The sequence below is a fragment of the Vollenhovia emeryi genome, unplaced genomic scaffold (assembly GCF_000949405.1).
Source record: "Vollenhovia emeryi isolate VEMERY1.0 unplaced genomic scaffold, V.emery_V1.0 DF939135.1, whole genome shotgun sequence".
In the NCBI taxonomy this organism is placed as follows: domain Eukaryota; kingdom Metazoa; phylum Arthropoda; class Insecta; order Hymenoptera; family Formicidae; genus Vollenhovia; species Vollenhovia emeryi.
Genome location: NW_011967231.1, coordinates 457424 through 483109, shown reverse-complemented (window position 1 = coordinate 483109; position 25686 = coordinate 457424). Strand labels below are relative to the sequence as shown.

Sequence of the window (25686 nt, the reverse complement as noted above, 5' to 3'; positions counted from 1 at the left end):
TATACAATATATAAAATGATAAGTAAAGTTGTTTATAAAACAAAGCTCCCGGATGACTTTCGAAATATCAAGGATCAATTTGTGAGACATTAAAAAGCCACGCGGCGTACGTAGTCAGCTGCAGAGGCACTGGATGCTGTTCGGGATTCTAACGATCGTCTTCGAGGGCCGCCCGTTCCCGCCGGGTAGATTAGATAGGTCTTTACTCGAATTTTTACTTGGATCCCCGTGCGATTGTTTAATTTAACGAGCACAATATGCATATCGAGAATGGGGCTCGTGGGGAGAGGCCTGTTGGCGGTCCGGTGGCGTCGTGGTGCGCCGTACGGACGCGCGCACACGAGACCCTTTATTCTTATCTCGAGCTTTTTTTTTAACATTAATTAACTCGGCCGGGGCTTATCGTGCGGGCTACACTGACCCAACGTTAAACCGACCAGAGGCCTCAACGCACGCACGCACGCACGCACGCACGCACGCACGCACGCACGCACGCACGCACGCACGCACGCACGCACGGACACACATAGACCGTGCAAAGTCCCGTGCCACGCGGCTTGATCGTGTGCGTGCTGTGACTCGCCAGTGCAGAAAATTGAACGATCACCCTCTGCGCGCTCCGTTCGTCTCATCGGCGTCATTCGATTATTACACGCCCAAATATCAGTGCCCGCCTCCTCTTAAGACTGCAATAAAAAGCAGCGATTTGCGATGCACCCGCCGAGGGGCGTAGAGGCTTACTTTCGCGATCCTGTTCCGCCGCCAAAAACTCTCACGGGACCGTAATTATAATTTTTTTCTGGGGCCGACCAGCCCAAAAGCCGGATTGTAGTCGAATATTAATTAATCTCGCTAATAGCATTTTATCTTGTTATGACCGGAGCGCGTGGAAAGAGGGACGATGACAAAAAACACCCGGCCTTGCGTAATCTATATCTGGACACGTCCGTGAATAGAGGTTGGCTAATTGACGGAGTGTACACAGCTCGTAATGGGGGGGGGGGAAGTTTATTTCTCGCATACGGGACGTCGTATTTTTCAATTGGACTGATTGACACCTCGCGTTCGTCCGTAAATAGAATACGCGCCGATTTTTCCCCGCCTTACTCGGCGCGGCCGATATGCCGGCGAAACGGCGTGTTTAGCCGGGACGATAAATCTCTTTTATCCCTCTATCCCTCTATATATCTTCGTCTTCGTATCGGCCGTTCGTCTAATCGTTATTGACAGCGTCACTGAATTAACGGTACGCCGCATCCTTACATTTTTCCGTCGTCCTTGCCAATACGTCTTCTGAAAGAACGAATTAGAGGCACTGAATCGTACGTCATAAGATACATACGTCAAGCATCAGTTAAATAGATACTCATACGACGAGGTACCTACTTACGACAAGTAGAATGCATGTCATTGGCTTGAAGAAACGAACGAAAAGTATGATTATTTGCGACATTACAATACGCGTGTGTAAGAATAGAAACAGAAAGAGTTAATTTTGTATTTTAAAACACCTAAAAATTCAGGTCCATAATTTATGAAATCGTAACATTTAAATAAGAAAATTCATAAGGCTCTGACGTGAAATCACGATTCGAAGGAATAAAGGATACAAGAGCCAAGACAGGATGTTAGTGTCTAAATGATTTTAATTTTTAAAGTTATCGCGAAAAATTTACCTCGGCCAGGGTTTGAATATTAACAATTTGAGTAGCTTTTTGTCGCCAGTGATAATCAACCGAGGGGAATTTTTTTTAAATTGATCACTTGTGACTAAAATAAACATCATATTTGCCAGTGTGGTCGATTTTTAAAAAATTCCACTTATTTGAACATTAATATTTAATGTATAGCTATAACTAAAACGAGATTTTAGTTTTTCATTGTATTCATTTTAGTACGTTTGTAAAAATATATTGTCCATCCCCTGATATCACTGAAATAAGTTTATAAAGAGCGGCTGTAAATAAATTGCAGGTTAAATAATATGCATGCAAACTAGGAAATTCATAATATTACTGGGCTCCCCGTAATTGTATCGCTACGAGACCGTAGAGAAAATATGCACTGCGTTACTTCTCTGGAATACTTTTACTTTTGTTTGCGAATCCAAGTGCTCGATCTGCGCAAACGCCGCGCAATTATTTAATAAGACTCGACTGACTAGTGAGCGCGGAGAAAGTTTTTACTTTATTCACGCGCTCGTCGAAGCGTCGCTAATTACGCGCGCTCGTTGTAAAATTTGCATATCATCGATTCGCTGATTCGTTCTGTTCGGCGAGAATCCGCATAATTTTACATACGAGGAAAGGAAACTACACGCTATTCGAAGCCCGTGAGCAAGTAACGGGCATACTTGCTTTCAGCAACAATTAGCGAGACGTCAAAAGGACACCTGACGGGTATTCGCGGGATAACGGAACCGGAGAAACCGAGCTATTCCGGAGTTCATGACACGCCTGCGAATCTGTCCAGCGTGTATCCAGACGTTATGAAATTCTAGCGAAATCTTAAAGCGACATTTAATCTTTCGTACACCGTGCAGATAATTACGACTGGTTGAACGAAATTTTGTGTATTGAAATTACAAATGTATTTTCGCAAAGGAAAGTAGTGCAAGTAACAGCATGAGGACTGTCGCGGTTTTACTTCAAGTATTTCCGAACGACGGGACAAAGGGGTGTCTCGTAAAATATATCCATTGTATATCGCATGGTATTTTATATATGCAGGAATAATTGAGACGCAAGAAGAAATGGTTAAATATTTGTTGCAAGTAATTACTCAAATCCGGACGGGACGTTTACATTAGTTTTACAAGGAAGAAAGAAAGTAAGAGTACATAAGAAGCCCGTGTCCTCGAGACAGGCTGCGAATGCAGCCTGGTTCGAAGCAACGTACGGCTGCGGTCCAGGTGGAATCTGGTATCTATAGTCCGACGAATGCCTGAAGAAAGATCATTAAAATCCTCCTGCGTGTGTATACACTCCGCGCGGTTTGCGCCCCGTCGCGTATCCATTACATCTCCCGCTTTTGCAAAAGCCCTTCAGGAACCTAAACGTAAATTCATGAATAATGAAAATAGAAAGCGAGGAGAATAATATGCCTAGGACTCTGCCGATGACGCGCGCGCGCGCGCGCGAAAAACTATGGGAATCCTCGCAAAAGTGTTTTTCTTCGTGGTACCTAGCGTACAAATAAGTACCGCGAATAAAATAATATACGTAGTGCTCGTTTATTTAACGGACCCTCCTAATAAACTGGAATCTCCCGAGGGAGAATCCGGCCAAATCTGATAAAAAGGAAAGCGAGCAAAGGCGACTTTATGATTCGTTCATTTTTGCCACGGCGATGTCTCCGCGGCATCAAGATATTCACGATCGCCGAACCGGCCCGCATAATCCTCCGTCTCGTGCCATTTGAGTCGGACTGTTAAAAATGTGCGTATCCAGCTAATTCGGGACGATCTCACGGGGAGGACGAAACCCGGGGAAGCCGCGTGTGTGAATACCGGTAGGCAATTTCTTAACGGACGGCCGGAACGAGCGAAAAGGCGAGGACGAGAGAATCGCGAGGTGCGAGGACCGCTAAATGCCCTTATTACCAGCCCTCGCGTTTCTACCGTTCATCGATTCATGCGTACCGCGTACCGAAAATCCACATGTTTTCTCGTCTGGGCGCCGCATAATCCCCCCCCCCCCCTCCTTCCCCACCCCCGGGCCGATCGCGCGGCCCGGGCTTTTAAGGAAACGAGAAAGGAAAGAAAAGAAGAAAGGACGAGCTATCCAGCAAATTCGAAACGATCTCACGACACGGAGAAGACATGGAAGAGACGAGGAGGATGAGCACGGCAGCAACGGCAGCATATCAGGCAGCACAGGTGGAATCTCGTATCTGGCTCTCAGAGAGCTCGACTCGGGACAGTCGGAGGGAGGATGGGGAAGCGCGAGGCAGAGGGGAGGAGTATGCGAAGGGTCGCGCGAGGGGAGGGAACTGCACCTAAACACCCTTGCATGAACGCTCGCTCACTTGCGCGTTTTCCTCATCTACCGGCAGAACGCGTGTGCGTTTCACCTCGTCTTTGCTCCCTCGCGAGTGAGAGAGAGAGAGAAAGAGAGAAAGAGCAAGAGACTCCCCATGACTCTCGCGTCCCTCCCGCTCCTCTCGCGCCTCTGTAATAATGTGCTCACATATTGGAGTACCTGAGAGAAGCACCGACGGGAGGGCGGGAGGAGACGAGAGGAACATAGGGAACGGCGCTGAGTACGAGGGGAGGGAGTCCGGTGAACCTCGAGGTGGACCGTACCCCGTGTACGTACGAGCTGGATTTGCAGGCGTGTATGCGCGCGCGCAACATGCCTACATGCCCACGGCGGTAATAAGAGAAAATAAGTAAAACCCTAAGGTACGAACCGGAGGGGGCATAGGGCGGGTTGGCGGTGCTACGCGGCGCAGTGAGGAAAGGAGAAAGAGAGAGAGGAGGAGGAGGAGTGAAGAGAGAAGGGGTGAAGAGAGGCAGAGAAGGAGGTGAACCTGTTCCCGAGGGAGTTCCTTGACCCTCGGGGGGCACACTCTCTCGTGAGCTTTCGAGAGACGCGAGAAGCCAACGGAGTAGCCACCATAATGCCCGCCGGCTAACTCGGGGCCCTCGAGTAAGCGAGTCCTCCGAGACGAGGAAGCGAGACGGAGACGGAGAACGGGAGGAGGGCGGAAGGTACAAGCGCGAGCGAGAAGAGCGACGTACCTAGTAGTAAGGAGAGAGCGAAGGACGGCAAGACGGAATGAGAGGGCGAGAGATAGAGAGGGACGGACGAGAATGAAGAGACTTGCGCGCGAGCGAGCAAGAGAGAAGGAAGAGAACGACGGATGGACCAAGCAGCATCCCACTACTGATGTTCGTCCGTTCGTCCATCCGCCCATGTGGACCGCGGTACACCATACTGCTGCGCTACCACACCGGGTACGTCGCCGGATTCAAGAGACTGCCGCCAGAAGAGCGGAAAGAGAGAAGAGATGCAGCCCCGCGGTGTTGCGCTATACCGTCCGTTACAGGCTCTTTCAGTCGAAGAGCGTCCCGCCGCAATTCTAATGACCGCGTTAATCAAACCTGGCGCGGGCGTCGTCAAATTTTGTCCCACAGAGTATTTTCGTCATTCGAGCCTTGCTTCTTGAACATTTCTATCGACCTTGCACTTTCTTGTCACTAGCAATACTTAACAGTTTGCCAAAAATTTATCTCCAAACGATTGAAACGCATGATCTTGCTTCAATAAATCTTTAACCATTGTATAGATACGCATAAAATAGTTCAAGATTGCAGAAGTAGCAAAATTATTCTTCGTTCATCATTAAATAGATTTCACTTGAAAGAAATTCATAGCGGAACCAATAGATGATGCTTGCTAATTTAACAGAAACCCCGCGAAAGAGGGGACTTTTCTCTAAATCAAAAAAATTGCCTGCACAGTTTTCATCGCGACGATTTTGCTGAACGTCATCGTTTACGTACAGATAATTAATTTTCGAGAAACACGCGACACCGTACGTATCAATCCACGTGCGCTTATAATTTTCCGATTAGCAGACGTCGCGCCGCGTAAAGGTGACGTGCGTCGTGTGTAATTCCTAAAAGAAGATTAGCGAAGAGGATTCTCATTGCGGCGATAATTTATAGCCATTTAACTTGACTCGGCTTCTTCGCACGATACTCCCGACACGCGAATTACGTGGAACGGTATATACTGTATGTATATGGGGCAGAAATTCAATGACGATCGTCACGACGCGACAGCGATCTCTCTTTCGCGGGGAGCCGTAAGCCCGCTAGCCACATAATGACGATGGACACGCGACACCACAGGATTTATCCATTATTCATCGTCCAAAATCTTTCTCCGTGAATACATATAATTTTGCCTCGCCAGCCGGAGGAGTCTACCGGGAACTCACCTCCGACTCGATACGAACAACCGATCTCCGATACGATGGTTATTAGCGACATTCAAACATTTTGTTTTTTCCTTTGAGACGCGATAGTCAATTTGCAAGGAAAGTGACCTGCCGAATGTTTTGTAAGCCCTTGAATCCAACGTATCTCCGCACATTGATGCACCTTCGCGTTTCTTAAGGTGGCTCCTGCACCAAGGATCGGTTAGTGTGGGATTGGAACCCCTTGAAAAGGGTCCAAATCTGGGACCGAAACGTGGTTTTTTTTTTCTAAACAAAAACATTGGCCAGTGTAGGCCGTTTTTAAAAAACTACATATCATTGGTTTTAAACTTACTGGCGGTATTAAATTTATTTGTGATTCATTTTTTTGATTCAACAGCATCTTTTGTCCGTGCACGTGTGCAAATATTAACATTAATTTTCACTTAAGAGATTATTATTTGCATATGTGTGTGCGCGTACGTGTGAATGCCTCGCTTTAACGTTTTTCGCGTACTTTTCGCGTATGGAAACAGCGACTCATTAATCCCACAATTGCAGGGTTGACAAAAAACTTTGATTTTTTTGTTTAAGACAATGTTTTTTGTTTTATTTGTGTTTTTTAGTAAAGTAATAAAAAACATGTTTTAAATAAAAAAACAATGTTTTAAACATGTTTTAAAGGAGCAAAAATAGTTTTAATTTGTATGAATATTTAAATGTTTTGCCAGCGTTACATTATGTATCGCGGATGCGAATCAGATTGGGATTACAGAACGAGATTCAACAATTCACAGCAGCGCTTCCAGACGAAAGCCGCTGTAGACAGGCAATAGACACCAGGAACAGAGAACAGAAATTAGAAATCTTATATCCATGCAGAATGGACAGTGACATAGACAGTAAACGCGACATTTTCATCACAACGGAAATTCTGTACCTATTGCCTCTTGCTAATTAATCATAGTATTGGAATTTTTAAATTGTATTAAACGAAATTTGGGTTAATTTTTGTTCCAGTTACCTGTTGGCTGACGGAAGAGACTCAATTGCGCACAGTACAATTGGACACGTTGCAATTGCGCACCGTGCTATTGGACACATAATGGTGCGCACAGTTCTTTTGCCCACAGTTCATTTGGGCAAAAGAACTGTGCGCAACATTATGTGTCCAATAGCACGGTGTGCGATTACGTGTCCAATTGTACTGTGCGCAAGTGAAGGCTTCTCTTGTCTGACATTGTATAAAGATCATTAGTTTTTTTTCTAAAATAATACATATATTGAACAATACATCACATATAGTAATTGCGATGTTTTAAACAGTTTTAAACAGTAGTTTAAAACTGTCTAAAACAGAAATGTTTAAAACAATGTCTATTTTTTTAAACCAGTTTTAATCATACAGTTTTAAACACATTGTTTAAAACTTGCCAACCCTGCTGACAATTGTCATTGTGACGATCGACGATTCGCGACGATTCCACCGCGGTACCCGCTGACGAAATGTATACTGTTCTGGCGCTGGCACGGCCGTTCGCGGCTGGATGGTGCTCCAGATTCGCGAGCCCTCGCGAGCAGCTCGGCTCCCGCGAAATTCGTATCACGAAGAGCGCGCCTAGGCCACGCGTTTCTCGCCTCGGTCGCGGGAGAGAGAAGAGGTGAGAATACACAATCCGCGCGGCGGCGTTAGCGGCTCCGCGCGATGCCTGCTCGTGATGAAACCGATTGTAAGACTTATATACGGACGTGCGCTCGCTCGTGTTCAGCCGGGCCCAGCATCCTGGGCGCGAGGGGGGCCGCAAGTGTACGTCGCCGTGTAATGCCTCATAGAAAGGCAAGAGAGAGCAAAGAGCCCTCGAGATGTTCGCGCGGTGCGCGCGCGCGCGCGCGCACACACACCGGCACCTGTGCGCGAGTGAGCAGCCGCGGCCCGATGCACACGCACGTGCGCGCGTACACGAGGTGGATTTGCGCTAGAGCAAGGAGAAAAGAAAGAGAGAGAGAGAGAGAGAGGAGGAGAGCAAGAGAGAGAGAAGCGCATCCACCGGCGAGCGTGTGTAAAGTCGCGATGCGCGATGCGGGAGGAGAAAAAGAGAGAGGACCCCGTAAGGATGCGAGGCAGAGCGCGCGGGGTACACGTAAAGGGGTCCTCCGGTGCTCCCGGAGGTGGAATGACTCGGGAAGGGGGGGCTGCACAGAAGGGGGGGGACGAGCCGCGGTGGATAGGGGGGAGGCCCGCAGGCCGGCCCGCGGCTCCGGCTCAGTATCCCCGGAGCGAGCGAGTCGTGTACCCCGCGGACGTCGCTGCGTTTCCGTTCTCCAGCGTGCACACGCGATTAGAACCGCGGTAGGAAACGGCACACACACACACGGACGCGGCGCGCGCACGTCCCATGCGCGCGTACACGTGCGCAACACACATACGGCTACCGAGCGGCGTGCGTGCGCGCGCGCGCGCGCGTCCACGCACACGGCGGGGGCGCCGTGTACGCACACGCTAGCGCGTACGCTGGACACGTGCACACACCTGTTCGCCGCGCGTTTCCGCGGCGGCGCCGACGACGGCGCCCGGACGGCCGGCTCTCCCGCGGCTTCTCGCGGCGCGTCGCGCGTGTGCGCGAGCAGTGTCACGCGTTTCGCCCTCCCGACGTTGAGCGCCCGCAGATATCGCTCTCCTCCGACGAGTGACCGCGGGATTGTCACGAGCGATCTACGCCGCGATAAAGGAATTTTCGGTCTTCTCTTCTCGAGGTGCCGCAACCGATCCTCGCGAGGATTTCCCTCCGCTGCCGACGCGCATCGGGGATTAATTGACGCGCGGAGCGATTGGAATGGAATTGTCCGGTAGCTCGAGCTCCGAACCGCTCTCGTCTCTCGCACGCCGCGGCATGTCTGCGGATTGAGGAACCATCGACCGGCGAAAAATCAGTGTCGGACCCGACGGTAGCCGCCCGCCCCGGGGAGGAAGAGTACAAGCGACGCTACCAACACGTGCTGGACGTCGCCGACTTGTGCGCCGAGGACAGCAGGTGTCGAGTTCTGGAGTAGCGCGCGCGCGCGCGAGAGATCGCCCTCTCCCGCCCGACGAATTTAAAAGGCAGACGAATCGCGCAATTAGACGCGATTAGTCTCGCGCGAGGGATCGACGAGGCGGCGCGAGAGGAAAGGAGCCCGTAGTAGCCGCTCGTGGCCGGAGTGTTTTCTCGGGAGCGAAAGGTACCTGTCGCGAGAGAGCGGTCATGCGACGGAGCTTACGCTCGGAGTCTCACCCGAGTCCTCGTTGAACGTCGTCCGCGCGCGCGGGAAAGCCGGGGATTCGAGGATCTTCGGCGGACGAGACGCGGCGGGGAAATACGCACGCGAGTCTGCCATTCGTTCGCCAAGTGTTGACGAGTGTTTAGTGCTCAGCGGATAGGAAAGAAAGAGGAGCGTCCTTCCACGCGGAGGACACACGCCAGTGGATATTCGGTGTTGGTGCGCGGACCGGAAGGATCTGCGGAGTGCAGTGTGCCGATAATAGAGATCGATAGTATTCGGTGAGAGTGGTGAGAAAAAGAGGGAGAGAGAGCGAGCGAGGGATACGCAAACGGCGTGACGACAGGACAGCGGAGGATCCACCGAGAGGAGTGCTCGAGGGAGCGGCCGAGGAGTAGCAGCAGGGGATATCGATGATATGCGGTAGTCGAGGGATTCCCCAGGGAGAGACATGAGGGCGGCCGCCACCTACGTCCTGTTCCTTGCCCACCTCATACAGGTACGTGTGTCGCTCCGCACCTCCCGATACACCTGGAGGCCCCTCGCGTGCCTCTCGCCTTTCGAAACGGGTGGAAGGAATCGTCATGAAATGTCAGGCGATAATAGCGATCCTCGCCCTCGGGGTGCAGGTACAAACAACTCGTGCAAATGCAAACGGGCGAGTCGGAGAATAGATGAATAGAACATTACGTAGGATTGAAACGGGCCGACGATGCAGGTGGCGATATGCGGCGGAATGAAACGTAATGTGGTATTCCAACTTGGACAATTGTAGTTTTAACATTAAGAATCGTTTGACGCCAGCAGACGAATCAACGTGATTAAGCGAAGTTGATCGACTGGCTATGTGTTTTTTTAAACACAGAAAATTTGGAATTTTAATACAAATTGGAGAATATTGAATCGCCAGTAGTTGGTTAACAATTGGGTCGAATAATCCGACACAACTGGCTACAGGAAACTTCCTTTGTTAACGCAACGTTTCGGCCATGGGTTTTGGCCCTTTTCAATTGTATTCTACAGCTTCCAGTCGGCGTATGGCACGTGGTGAAATGCCATTAGGCCCACTGGAGTTGTAGAGACATTGTATCTCTCTAGAAACGCGCGATTACTGAATGGGCGCAGAAATGAGACTAAGACTTGGTCTCCTAATTGTAACTTTTATGTTCAAGCCGTGCGTATATTTCGCAATTTGTTAAGTAGACACGCGGCGAGTCTCAATATTAAATCCGCAGGTCTATAATCGACCGCTTTATCGTGACATGAATCTAATAGGGTACGACATGTTTATAAAAAATCATGTAGTCTTAGAAAAAGAGAGACGCGACTTTATGATGCGCGTATTAAAGTGAAACCTCCAATTGCCACGTACAACCTGGTAGTGCAAACTCCGTAGCCACTGTAATATCTTTCTCTGCGGGCATTTAAGCCGGCATTTAAGTGCCGTAAAAAGCACAGCGTGCGAGAAGATCACGGTGCTATTTGTACTAATAATCAGACGTAATCGGCGCGAACGCGCACTTTTTACTCGCCGCGAACGACTGTTCTCGCGATCGTTAAGACACGATTAGATTGCGTTAACGTCCCTACGTTTGCTCGATCGTCAGCCGTGAAGCTTCGCGCAGCCGAGTGAAAAGCATTCCCTTCTTTCGCCACGCTCGGCGACAAAGTGATATCAGAAAAAGGAGCCAGCGCGGTGCGGTCCAATGGGTATTCGGACAGGTGGTGCAAGCGTACAGTACGCAGTATACGTATATATTGTATACCCCCGAGGCGTACGATCGTAATAAAAATAAGCAGTTGTGACAGGCCATTACGATACACATTTATGTACGATTGAACCCGAGTCTCTTTCATCGCGCGTCTATCAAATGGGTTTCTTTTCTCGCGTATGTAAACAGGTTTAAGTGAAAACCTCTAGCGTTTATTAATTAAATATATAGAGATATAATTGCTTGTCTACGGCGAAACTCGCGCGCTTGATCGCGAAACACAAGAGATCGACTGTATACATAATTCAATGGATTATCGACGACTCCCGATATTTCTGCGCGCTTGTACGTACGCCACTATTGGATCATAACAATGTAACAGAAAATACCTATACTCGATTTATGAATATACCTCGTCTCGTTATCACCGTGATTTACGCAAGATCTGCTACTATCGCGTATCGGAAGTTAATTTGCAAGACAGCAGCGGGATTTCCATACCAGTCTCCGCGACCATTATAGATCATTGCGATCTCAGCGCGCAGCGTTGGCTCCTTTCAAATGCTCATAGTTTACCGCTTGCATCATCGCACAAGGTGCTATCGTGCGTGATGCAGCATCTGCGACGCGAGGCCGTTCTCACGTACGTGTTTCGATCTCACAGTCTTCCGCCTTGGGGAACGATCGATGATACAAAATTGATCGCACAAAAAATCGTGGATTTTATTGCCACGGCTATTTCGATCTAGAGTTTAACATTTGCGCGTGTGACACGCCAGATTTTGATGATCAGTAAGTTCAGAAAGAGGGAGAGAGAGAGAGAGAGGATGAGAGAGGGAAAGCCAAGTATATTTTTCACTAGCGAACACAATTAAAATGCATGAAAATAAAATTTATAATAATGTTTACAATAACACCACGGTTTAGCTCAATTATTATCTCGTTATTGACATGAATTATTCCTGATATTAAAAATAAACGGGTAAACGTTTCATAAATTTACAAATGACGTATAAACACTTAATAATCCTTTTCTCACGTTCTTGTTGCTTCCGTCGCATGCTTTTTATTGCTCCCACATACGTACCGGCGAAGCCGGCTTTTGCATAATACACCCGGTTACACGATTACACGATTTAGTTGATAGCTAAATTATTCGCCGATATTATAAGCGTATAACGATGTTTGAATATGTATTACGAGAGCAATTAATTAATTAAGCCTATCGCATTTCTCAAAATCATGTTGGTCTCGGTGCCAATGTGTCAAAAGACGATTGCATATTAATGACTTACATTAAAAAATCGTTAGCAAACTGCTCTAAAGTGGAGCGATTAGATAAATAGAAGCGAGAGAGAGAGAGAGAGAGAGAGAGAAGATTCATTCGATGCAGTTTATTAAGTTACACATGCTCTTAACGTGATAAGAAGTTCCTCCGTCATTTTCTCACAGCTTGTAAAAATTGCACTTGATACATATATGCATATTTACAGATCATTATATTCTCCCCTTCGATGTTAAATAACTATAAATAAGTTCGCTTAATAGTCATCAGGGAAAAGCGGGTTCTTATCCTTGATAGAATTAGAAATGTTATTGCTAGGAAAAAGTACGATTCCTCGCTACACCTCGGGTACAAGGACTGCTTAGAAATGCGCTTGAGTTTCACATCGTAAAAGGATTTTATGCCGTTTCGTTGGCTATCGGTGCGTGATATCGGCATTCGCTTTTAATTAATTATCGGCGTCTCTTTACCTCGCGATCGTCGGCTACGTCTGTGTACCGCTGTGATATGTCGCTGGACGACTAGTGCTATCTTAACGCTCCTCTCCCGCGAGTTGCGCAAGGATAGGAGGGCGGCGCGCTACGTCCTTCTCCTTAGTTCTCAGCCAGGGGAGATTACGCACTTACTGCGTAAGTATAGTTTTTTTTTTGCGGATGTTGCCCCGTCACTCGCACTTAATAATTTTCTTACTGCGTCTCTCCGTATTGTGCGCTACCTCGGAGAACTTCGTCCAGAAACGATCGCGCAGTCTTCGTTCGTACGCCGCGTTTTTCCATCCGCACGGAAAAAACAATGTAGCTGCTGTAGCTAAAACTTAGCAAAATAGGGACAGCTAATATTTTAGTTGTGATAGCTCAATATTTTGCTACTGTGCCAAACGGTTTGCTGTCGTAGCAAAATATTGAGCTATCACAACTAAAAATATTAGCTGTCCCTATTTTGCTAAGTTTTAGCTACAGCAGCTACATTGTTTTTTTCCGTGCGGTAGTCGCCGCGTATACGAGATATACTTTTTTTTTAAATCCGGACTCTATAGTTAACATTAAACTGTACCTACACGGAAAGCACGGCCGAGGCTAAACTAACTAAAACAAAAATGTCAGTGTTTTCTTGACCATACCTGGCATTTTCTGTATTATTCAAAAACACCGACGTTGTTAATTATCGCTGGCGACATTGAAGAATTCTTATTATTAATTAAAATAGAAATGTTGCCGTACAAATAGTAAGAGCATCTACATTGTTTTGTGTTGCAACATTCACTAAGTTTGCTGCACAAAACGCATATAGTTGTCTCCACTACTTACCGTACCAATGTGGATATGACAACCATAGATATAGCTGTCCCAAATATTACTATTTACTGGGTTTGTGCCAGCCCTAATTAAACATGTGGTAACCCGAGGGGGATACCGCTGACCAAAATGTTGTACACCATTTGCCCAGTGGGCATTACTTTATCTTATTCTCGTATTTCATCTTATTCGATCTTATTTAATCTTTATAATGCCCCAGCAAGGCCTAATGCCCAAACTAATGCCCAAAAGTGCCCCAAAAAAAACCCAGTAATGCCGCAAATTTGTACACCACAATGCCCTCAGCGGTTTCCCCCTCGTGGTAGCCATATCGGTCTCTCCGTGTATGTACGTGTCGAATATCTATTTGGCAATGACCGTAGACGCTGAAATAACAACGCGTGATACGAGCCGAATCTGCGGTGTTTCACGCAAAATGTATTTCAGAGACAGCGTGCGTTAAAATCAAAATAATTACAACTTCTTCTACTTCTTCTCGTAGCTATCCCGTTGTTTCGCCGTGGTACCTCGGAAAAGAGCCGCAATCACGAGCGAAAATGATTAAATTATAAATATCAAATGTAAATTGCCGGGTTAAAGTATGATGCGTGTGTTCGCCAGCGAGGAGGCAAGCAAATCCACGCTTCCGTAACGATCGACAATTTCGGTCGAACCCGACGAATAATGGGAGCTTAGGAGCCGGAGCGTTGCCTCGCTCCGACCTGGAGTTACCGGGGGTCACCTCCTCTCTCCCGGCTCTCTCTCTTATAAACGACTTTCGAAGAACGGGCCGCGGTAGAGAAGAGGGTTCCCTCGCCGTCCGTCCGTCGTTCCCTCGATGATTTCGACCTAGTGCAATTAAGCCGCCGCCGCCGCCGCCGCCGCCGCCGTTGCTGCTGTTGCTGCCGCGTTGTGTGTGCGCTGCTCTCTTTCAATTACAGTCCGAACGGAATTACCGTTATAACGTGCGATGCCGAAAAAAGTTCCTCGAAAGCGGTCCGAAGAAGCGCATACCCTGCGTCCGTGGACTCGTGCTCGTGTGTGTCCCTTCGACCGTGCCCTTCCGCGTGTTCCACCTTAAAAGGGAACGTCGGACTTGAGGGAATTTCTATTACGTCGAGACGTCTCATTTTTCGACTAGGAAAAAAATTGAGTAATTACCCGAGTCGCGCAATCTTCGCCCTACGTTGAACCTTTAATTCTATTATACAATAGGACCTAAGACGGTAAGAGAGCTCGAACTGCAAGTACAAAATTTACTTCTACTTAAAAACGGACAGTGTCGGAAATTTCTACTTTTGCCAATTTAGCGTTAAAGCAGGTCCTTTTAAGTAGGAGCTAAAGTAAATTTTTAGAATTAAAGATTCAAGGGAGGAATAGAAAAATATAATGTCATCAAAGCAGGTTATTGCTGGTCTATGTAGGTGTAAATTATTCTTGAAAGTGTCAAAGTAGTACGAAAATTTTGACTCGGGTACCCAAAGTGCACAAGTGGTTTTCCAAAGATGTGCTAATTTATAGGGAACCATCAGTCACTCCGTTCGTGAATTTCACCACATGGCACACACCGTGATTCATGCGCGCGAAGAGCCAGCTGCGAAAAAAAAAGAATCCCGCGGGAAAATGTATGCGAACCTGAGAAAGGGAACTTAGCCTTCGCACGGTTGCGTTGTAATTTGCAAAGCGATTACTTCCGCGCAATTTCTTGCGCGATTCTCGAGACTTTCCACGTGCGCAGCTGACGCTTCCTTCGGCCGCGGCGATCGATGAGCCCGCGATTGAGATCAACCCGGAAGTAGGCGGCGTGATTCTTTTTAAGTGTATATGATGAAACGATTGCGCTCCGTACTTATACATCGTTTACCGAAACATATGGCGTGTGCGGAGACATTATCCTCTCTGCAAATACTGACGCATGTCTTTAGACCGCTACTGATACATCGTAATCAACTGATTCTCTTGTTAATCGAAAGGCGATTAAAAAGAGTTAATGCGATAGAAATGCTTTCTCGACTTTGCATTATCCGCCTCGCGGTCTTGCAATTTTTTTCCCTACCCCAGCCTTCTCTACAGAGAGCGGGCGTTTTATGTTATTTTTATTCGACGTGAGTTGCCGCGGCGCGCAATCGTGGTTAATCGAGCGCGATCGACTTCGGGCCGTCTGATTAAAGACGATTTCACGGGAAGCCGCGGCCTTGCGGATCGGAAGGTGTTGATGTGGTCTGACTAACGAATATCGAAACCGCCGGACTGGCGGATCGGCAGGCCTCTCCGGCTTTCTCATCGCGATTTTCCGCGGCGTGGATTCCGCGACGACGCGGACGATCGCACGGCGGAGAAAGAGAGACGACGGTTTATTAAGCTTGAAATTGCACGAGGCCTCCGACAATTATCGTAAACCCCCGTTATGGATTCCCGGTGCCGGGATCGATCCGCGTTCGTCTGCATATGTGCAGCGAGACGGGCGAGATGCACCTGAGATTCGCCTCGGTCCGACTTTTATTGGCCGCCGCCGCGATGATAATTCATCGCGTCTTCCATCGCCGCGGCTTAATTATCCGCTCAACGCGCCGTGGACTATCATCAGCTCTCATTCAATATGAGAAACGTGGTTCGTGCAGCCGCGCCGTTCGACTCCGATTCCGTTAAAAGTATCCGCGATTTTTTCTATTCTTAAACAACTAGCACCCCCCCCCCCTCTCTCTCTCTCTCTCTCTGTCTTTCTCTGTCTCTGTATTCTCAAGAATTCTGTCATATTATTATTGCACTTATTGACGATTCAATCACGTAGGTTTATGCTTCGACTTGACGATTACGTTATTATCGCTCGGCGCACGCGAATACGCGTTACATAATTGCGTTATTACTCCGATGTTTATTGAATTATTATAATCTTGAGCGATAATGGGAAAAAGTAGGTATAATTGCAGCTACTTGTAGAAACGAGTGACTTGAGCATTTCTCCTTGCGACCTGTTGCATAACGCAACGTTATAATGATCGGAGAAAGATGTCTCTCTCTGTATTAAGTTAGCGAGCTGCAGTGATAACGAGTATCGATACCACGGCGGACAATGATCGACAGTCGTTTGGCGGTGCATCTCTGACTTTCCTAGCGTCCCGTGCAATCCTCGCACATAATCTCCCGTCGATATCTCGGACAATTTACCGTGAAACGACGTGCGCTGTCGCAATTTTCTCAGACAGTTCTTACAATCGTTTAGACCAAAGTCGCGTACGCTCGGCAAGAAAGTTTCGACGTGAGCCGGGCTGTAATTAATCGAGAGCGTGATTGATTAACTGACCGATTGACTCGCGGAATCTCGAGCGCGATTCTTTCGAGCACAATCGCCTCGATCGCCCGCCTTAGTTCCGGCGCGCCTCGCCGGGGCCCCCCCTCGAGTTTAGAAGAGCCTGAAAGCGCGCGGGGGCCCGCACCGAGATCGTAATTACACGGTTCGCGCGATTACGGGTCCCTTCGCACCGCGCCAGCGTTATTGCGCTGACGATATTTCGAGGCGCGGCTAATTAACGTAGGCTCGTTAAATTCGATCTATCGCGCGGTCTTAATTAAAATCTGCGGTTACGCATTTGCCGCGGCATAGACCGATGGCTCGAGCTCTTCCGCGTGACAGACGCAAGATAAAGCCGAGCAAGACGTATATTCGTCCTACGCTACTTGCGCTTCTTGCTCGGCGACGACGACGACGACGACGACGATCTGTTAAGCCTGCGCGCTTGTACCCTCCTTCCGCTTTCGTCCTGAGAACCGAGGATCTTCTCGCGCATCTCTCACCTCGATCCGTCCTCTTCTCTTTTCTCTCTCTCTTTTTTTTTATCTCTGTTACCATTCCGTTCCGCGTCCGATCGGCGTGGCCAATTATCGACGTCGGGAAGAGGACGAGCAGGAATGCCCCTCGAAAGTGAAAACTCCGGTTAACTAGGAGGATGCGCGGCACAACTGGCGAGATCTGATGCTCCTCGATTCACACCATGTAGAATGGACGAGGACAATAAGAAGGATTGGTAATGGCGGAAAAAAGCGGCGGAGGAGAAGAGATGAAACAAAATATTAATCTCGGGGGCTCAGTGAGGATCGAAGAAACGCGAGGAGCAACGAGCGAGAGGACGGAAATAACGCGGAACGCGATGATGGCCGGGGTGTAAATAGGGAATCCTTCGGGGCAGAAGAAGCGCCTTCCGCGCGATCTTCGCCGCCGGGCGAAGACGTGCGGTGGCGGCGGCGGCGCGGCGGGGCCCGAGGAAGGGAAAAAGCGCTGGCGCGGGGAGAAACGAGGGGCAGAGGCCGAGAAGAGATGAAAACAGAGAGAGAGAGAGAGAGAGCGAGCGAGCGCACAGCAGCCGAAGCGGAGCCGGGGCCGGGTTAAAGCGAAGCGTTTAGCCGGCGGTCACGCGAATCCCCTATAAAAATCAGCCCCGAGGCGGAGAAGAGGCGAGCAGCCTCGGCGAATGCTCGGCAGATAGACAGATAATGCGGTCCGGTGGCGTTGCCCCGCGTGGCGTGGCGTGGCGTGGCGTGGCATGGCATGGCGTGGCGTGGCGTGGCGCTGGGGCCCCGTCCTGACCGACATGGTACCCCATGGACTGCGGCGGCGCACAGGTGCGTGCCTGCGAGTCCTTCCCTCCTCCTCCTCCTGCTCCTCGCCCTTCTCGACTCGCCGGTAGTGAGGAGCAACATCAGGCGGAGAAGCGGAGGCCGCCGAGCGAACCTACACGGAGAGCTTTTACGAGTTCGTGGAAACGAGCCGCGGATGCTCCTCACGAGTTTCGAAACGCGCCGAGTAATGGGGCACTCTGTGATACGGCTTTTGCAGCACACGATGGGAATTGCCGAAGCAGCACGTGACGATGTTGGATATTAATTCCGCTCCGGTCGCCCCGTTGTCGATTTTGTTCGCGGCTCCTTCTTCTGTGCTCGCGATTTATTTATCGATTCAATTTCTGTCGCGCAAGTACCTTGTGTAGAAACTAAATCTTATCTGCGACGGTGGTGTCGCGGGGAAAAAAGGGAATTGTAATTCCAATGGCGGTTTGGGCGGTCGACTCGACATGATTACCGGGGTCTTTTTTCGCACACCGGCGCGACTTCTTTTGATTGATGTTAATCGGATTTTCTTGGTCGATCGCTCCGTTATTCGATCGAAAATAGCGGGTAAGAAGAAGGAGCGCGAGAAGCGGTTCGTCGGTGCGGGAATCGCGCGAATACCGCCTCCGTGAAGAAAGACGCGTACTTTTTTCGCAGATGCCTCTGTGCTTCATTGGCCGCCTCCAGTCTTCTTGTCTCCTGCCGGCGACGGGCGTGGACAAAAGAGTGACGATTCGATGAACGTCGACAGGTGTGACCGGTGAAACTCCGGGGCAGCCCGTTAACAGTTACTCCATTTCGCGTCGCGTTCCTCGAGCGAGTGTCCGCGCGTCGACGTTAGAGATATGTGTACTCAAGGGGCACTTTTTGCATCCGCCGGAACGGCCATCTAGAACACCGTCGGTACACGAAAGCCACGTAATTTGTATATTACACGAGTGTTTTCGCGAGTCGACAGTTCTAGGAGCAAGAGGTGCAAAAAGCGCGGAATCACTCCAGCATCCCCTTAACCCTTTGCACTCCTATATGTCGAGTGTGACTCGACGTCAGTTTTGATCTCAGGCGCTCCTTTGTCGAGTCTCACTCGACACTTTTTCAAGTCCAAACCCATAGACGAAATGTAATTCGGAGTGCAAGGGGTTAAACATCCCTCCGCCTTTTCCGTAAACGCGCGGCCCCAACGTGTGGACGCGCTACATTATCTCTGCATGCGAAACCAATAAAGCACTCGGCCCGTTTCTTGCTGTACATATAAATTATCACCGCTATGTAGTTCTGCAACGAGTCAAATCACTCGTTGGAATTACATAGCACTTATCATCGAGCCGCGCGAATTCCCCTTTACATCTCATCTTAAATGCATAGTGCGCGCACTTTGCATGCTACATTTCGCGCGCGCGCATGAATAGTACACGCGCGATAGAAATATGCGTCGCAAACGGCCGGGCCGTTTAGAAGGATGACGTAGCCGGATTTATCGCTCGCAGCGTGTTTTATTTGGAAATTTCAATAATGAGACTATCTGAAATTCAAACGGGGGCTCCGTACGGCCGGCCGGCTCGTTGCTCATTTTCGTGTTCACTGAACTCGAGCAACGTCGATTATGATTAACTGCGCGCCTTAACGCTTAGTCGCCCCATCAACTGGCGACGTTTTCCCATTTAATTTATTATCGCGTCTCGCCCTGCCCGGGCTTACCGGCGTAATCGTTCCGCCTTGGCCACTGTCGCGAGTACTTACGCAACGTGTAATCGGGGAATAATCGCCCTCGTAATCTATAGTCTAGTGATTAGAGACCGCGGGCACCGCTTTCTTTTCGCTGCTCGCGGATCAGCGCGACGGTCTTTTGTGCCGACGCCTCGGGCAGTCCGGGCTGATTGTTTTACACCTCCAATTCTTTACCGCGAAATAAGAACCGACAGGCCAGGACAAGACGCGATTTACGCCAAGTTACGGTTTCGTGAACTCGAGAGTAACGCCGGCAGTTGGGCAGTTCTTGATCGAGTGTAAGCAAACGATCACAAATCTCGTTATGTTTGTTTAATAAAAATTTCGAAAATAAGGTAAAGACACCGAATATCTTTAAGTGAGAACGATTTGAAGTTTGGTAAGGCGATATTAGGCGCCTTTGCCCTACACAGATCATGAAAATTGGAGAACGAATTTCCCTGCAATTGCTGGTTCGACGCTCACTTTAAACACCGTGTGAGAGCGCACGGATTTCACAAAAGACTGCCGGATTGAGTCGCAATTACTCCCGGAATTAATTGCGGGGTACGCGAGAACAGACTTCCTCTTCGAAGAGGGAAACATTGTACGAAATGATAGTCACTCGACTGGAACAAGACGATCGTTATTGAGATCTTGTCGAACGCCGTCCACTTATCAGTTAACGGAACGAAACCGATATGTCTGTATTGAGACAGGCGACACGCCTGCGTAAATGCGCGTAAACCACGAAACAACCCCGACTCGCGCACCTGTTCCGATCGTTTCTCGGACCCACGATCCTCGCAGGCAGATAGGTAGAAGACGGTCGGGCCGAGCAGACCACGGCCAATCTCTCCAGTTGAGCCTTCGATCGGGTTTCAGCGTCCCTCGGCTGGAGCTAACAAAAGCTCATCGATAACGACCTGGCCGTTTCGTTGCGACGATGACAAGTTCTCTCTCGAGTCTTCCCACGACGCGAGTACGGTACACCCACTCGTCAATCGCGTCCGATTGGGATCAGAAAAGCGGGGCGCGCGCGAGCACGTGTTCGCGAAAGCATTCCTTTGACGAGTCTCCCCGAGGCTGCGAGAGGCGACCGGGGAGATCGACAGCGGTTTTACGGTTTTATAATTGTTTTAATCGTTTGAGAAAATATAAGGCATGCGCTCATGAAAGTTTAATTCTGCCGGCAAGCGGCGGCGAAACGAGACCTACCGGTCTTGTAATTATCGCAGGGGTAGATATTACTTGAATTTTATTGCCCGATCGATGGAGTGTCTTAAATGCGCTCTCTTTACGGCTAAATCAAATTATTGCCTCGGCCGCGGAAGAATGTGAAAATGATAGCCCGCCTGGCGGAGTCGTCCCCGCGATTATTAATTTCAGCGCCTTTAACGACGTCCGTTTTACCGAACGCCCGGCGAATTTTACTACTCGGTCTGCCCGACGCGCCTTAACGGTTTCGAAGCCGCCGACGTACAATAAAGCAGGTACAATTAAGCGGGGTACAATTAAATTAAACGACGCGCGGTGACACGACATTTTCTCTTTTTAATAAATAATATCTAGGAACACACTCGTCGGGGGGGGGAAACGCCGCGTCGAGGAATATGTCCGAGTGAAACATCCGGCTTTTAATAGACCCGTAAGAGAGATATTCAATCGGGCTCGGGTATTTCGATTCGGATCTCTCTTGCCTACCCGACCAGCACGACGATAAAGAGGGGGGGGGGAGCGATGGGGGTTCGCGAAACTTCCCACGCAAAGTAAGACTTTTTAATTATTTCGGTAATTTGTGGTCAGGGTAGAGGCAGTCTGGCGGGCTTGCCGAGTGGGTAGCAAATAATATTAAGTATAGGTCTCCCTATCTCTCGCGGAGAGGATGGAGAGAGAGATATATGGACCGCAGGGGCATGGCCTAAAGCCCGCGGTACTGGGGCAGCGCCGCAGCACAGGCCCGTAAAACGCGAGCGTGCGAGACACAGCGGAGCGGGGGGCGCGGAGAAAACGAGACGTGCAGTACGGACGACCGACACGCACACGCACGCCCGAGCGATTTGTCCGTGCGGATTCTACGGTATAAAATTAAATGGTGTTCGGTAGGTCTATTTCACTCGGGCAGGTAGCGGCCACCGGTAATTACTACCCTACGACTTGGGAGCTCAGAGATAAAATGAAAGGCCCGGACGATTTTCGAAACCGAAATCGCGCGCCAGTCCCTGATGCGCTGTTGCTGTTGTTGCCGTTGCCGTTGCCCGCTTCTATTCCTCCTCTCGCCAATTTCCGCCCTTGTCCTTCCTTTCCTTCTGCAATTCGGGATGATCGATCGCGCCATTTGGCTCCGCAGCCCGCGATGGATCGGCGAGATAAAGGGATGATAAAAAAAAAAGTATGTAATTTCCATTGCGCTTTATTAGCGTGCAGGGTATACGAGATTACGTTTACGTAATCAATTTTAGGAAATTATTGCGCCGCGCCGTGCCGCGCCGCGACTCCTTTTTTCTCCATTTGGGCGCATCGATTATCCGGGATCGCTCGTTGCAAGTTGCTTAAGGCAACGCGGAGGTACTTAGCTAATTTCGCTAATTTAGATGGAAATTTTTCACTGGCGGCCGCGTCGTTGTTTTCCAATTAGCGTTAGCATCTAATGATAAGATACGGGCACTTTCATCGATGCGTCTCGTTGCGTCGCCAGACGGTAGCGGATTCGCAATTAAGATATTAAAGGAACACTTCGCTTCCGTGGATTTACGTAATCATCGCCGGGTGTAATTACGTATTTACATAATTACATATATACCGTACGCGTTTACGGCACGCTAATGAGATCGGCGATAACAATCGATTTGTACAGCTTACTTTCTGCATTTATCCACTTTTTCAACCTGTTTATCTTTGAGTTAAGCGCAACGATTGCCAACCACAAATCGAATTCTACGATGTTATGGTGTATTCGCGCTATTCTCGATTTTGCGCCACGAGTAACGCAAAGGCACTTTGTGTAAGAAGGACGTAAAAGATTGCGTTGCGCTTAATTAGAAATTGTCATTTCTTTCTTACTCGGCGACAGAACTGAAACATTCACAACGAAACTCGCATTAGTTTTCCGTCGGGCGTGAGAAAAATCGCGGACTCTCCGAAAGCGGCGGTTCTGATTTTCGCGGCAGGCGTCGGCAAATGAGTTTCCTTGAAAGGTGGCAAGAACAAAGGAAGGAGGAAGACGCACTTGAAGAGGACACGGTAGAGTCGTTCCTCAGTATGCGTTCCGCGAGCGTTTCTTTTTTTTTCGGCCGGCCGGGCGAATTATTCGTACTTCGCGAGTTCCACGAGAGTGTATATAAAAGTAGGCGCACTGAGGTATGGCTCGCTGCACCTTGGTTATGCGGAAAGGAAAGGCTCTTCTCCGGCGCTGACCGACCGACCGACCGCCGCGCGAGCGAGTGAACGCACGCACACACACACACACGCGCGCGTGCACACGCGATTCACGAGCGTGCACTCGCTACTACATGTACCGAAGGCCGTCATTCTGTTCGTTCGCACGCACACACACACGCGGAGCGGTTAATGTTGCGACAGGTTACGAAGATGTGCACACGAAGGCAACAGTAAAGGCTTGTGTCCACGACGCTAGAACCTGGTCCAAGTTCTAGTTTCGAGAAATGTGTAGCCAATGAACTTGCGGCTATTCCATAAAAGCTCGTGGACACTTACGAGACTCGCGACGAGAATGAAAAGCTCCTAGAACGTCCTCATCGTGCGATCAGAAATTTGATTCGATAGTTTTCAAAACGTATGGGTCCGTTTTGTAAAAGCGCTCTGTAGTGCTATGTAGCGTCGCAGAGCAAGAGAGAAGATCTAAGAAGCTAAGGGAGATCTTAGAGAATAGACTGGACATTGCCAGAGACATGTTTTACTCTCTAAAGTTCTTAGAAAAAACACTCGCCACGGAGTGACATATTCCATGGCAGTATTTTCACTCCAAAAATTTTAGAGAGTGATCCTGAGCGAAGTTGAATTTCACACGTTTCGCAAAAGTACTTCCTTCGCTTTCGCCATTGGGAAGGTAAGACTATCGTGTACAATTTAAAGGCCCTACTTTTTAATGCAAATCGCGAAAACCTGTTTAATGGACAATGAAGTTATTATAATGCACGTACAATATGTAGTTAGAAAGGGATGAACTTTTAACCTAATAACCGCGAAAGCGGGCGTCGCTGAGAAAGACGAAAGAAATAATCGCTCCGCACAGATAGAAGGCGCGGTACTTCATGATAGGGGGCGATCGTTAATGCGAGGTGTCCACTTATTGCACCTCGACAGCCCCGAGGGACTTCGACTCCGAGAGCTCTTGGGAAAATTTACTTTAAGTGAAATTAAAGTTTTTGAAAGGAATCTTTCACAAATCTAAGAGTTTACTTAAGAAATTTTAGAGTAATCTCGGACACTTGAGGTAATTTTTAGACAGCCAAGCCTGTCGAAGTTCCCGCTAGAGGACCGGGCGGCACAGCACTTTCTCGTAAGAAGAGAAGTTTAAGTTTAAATAAAAGTTTAAAGTGGCCAAATTTACTTTTCATATTTCTAATTTTTCTCAAGCTTTAAGGTTTCCTAAGGTATATTTTCCCCAAGGGAGAATCTACCGAGACAGAGACTTTGAATGGAATCTTAGGGAGAAACTGGAATTGAGTCTCCAACATACGCCGTGTTATGCAACATCATTAGTACACTTTAAGTTTTTCTATTTACAGCGCGATACAAAGTATCGCTAATTATTACATCATTGCGTAACGTTCTCTGACATATCGTCGCATTACTTTACAAGATAGAGAGCGGACGAGTTTGCGAACATGACCACGGGCACTTTCTTAACCCTAGAACCCGACACATGGGTAAAATTTACCCAGACCAACTTTTCGAACGTTACCGCTCTGAAAATATGAGGAGTTGGCAGTACTATACTAGGGCCAAAATTAGTTAACTAATTCCTTTGTTGGAAGGCATAACTCAGCTGTTTTCTCACCTGACCGTTTTCGACAGGGAAGACAGCAAAATTTCGTTCGGGTAAATTTTACCCATGTGTAGGGTTTACGTTGGAAAATTCATTTTTAATTTTTTCTTGTTTGCAATAAGATTTATCTTTCTTTCTAGTTTTTATTGAAAACTTGGTTGCTGATGTATGATAAATGTGCTTTAGAGGTTATAATTGTATCAAATAAGTATATTTATTATATATAACATATATTATGCAATAGAAGTGAAATTATTTATAAATAACAAATAATACATAATAATACATTTTCTTATAATAAAATAATTTTGAAAGGGAAAATAGAGTTATTAAGTAAATAAACCCATAAAAAGTCCCATCCATATCTTGTTCGAACAGACCTATTTTCCTTTTGTAAAAAATATAGTTTTTTTAATAACCAGCGATCTGCTCCTAGATTTTCTCAAAGAATTAACCGTCTTCTTTAAAATCGCGTTTGCCTCAGTGCTTTATCTGTTATAGTTAAAAAGTTATTAATTTTTTTAGAGAAAAGCGAATTTTGAAGAAACGTGTTTTGTTTTATTATAATTTTCTTCAACTTTATTTAACCGCAAAACTGTTAGCATAATTATCTTCCTCGATGTTTTCTACACCGATTATAAAAAAAAACATTGAATTTTGACCATTTTTCCGAGAGTTATTAGCAAATGAAAATGCGCTGGGTAAAATTTACCCATGTGTAGAGTTTACGTAACTTTTTGACGTGTCGGGTTCTAGGGTTAAGACTGTATCTTCTCGACGCTTTGAAACATTCTAAATCAATTGGCAATGAAAACTCGAGAAAACTGTTTTCCATGAAAACAAAACTTCCTCCGTGAGGAAGCAAAACCGAGCAGTGCGGACAAATTT

At 48.0% G+C, this 25686-nt stretch overlaps 1 protein-coding gene across 1 annotated transcript in view; it reads left to right on the top strand.

Moving 5' to 3' along the window:
* The first annotated feature begins 8825 nt into the window (after nt 1-8825).
* LOC105567700 (protein jagged-1) overlaps nt 8826-25686 on the top strand; it is a 58322-nt gene continuing 41461 nt past the window's right edge. Inside the window, exon 1 of the mRNA XM_012022772.1 lies at nt 8826-9682. Coding sequence (XP_011878162.1) covers nt 9635-9682 — 48 coding nt within the window. The 5' untranslated portion in view covers nt 8826-9634. The remainder of the gene's footprint in view (nt 9683-25686) is intronic.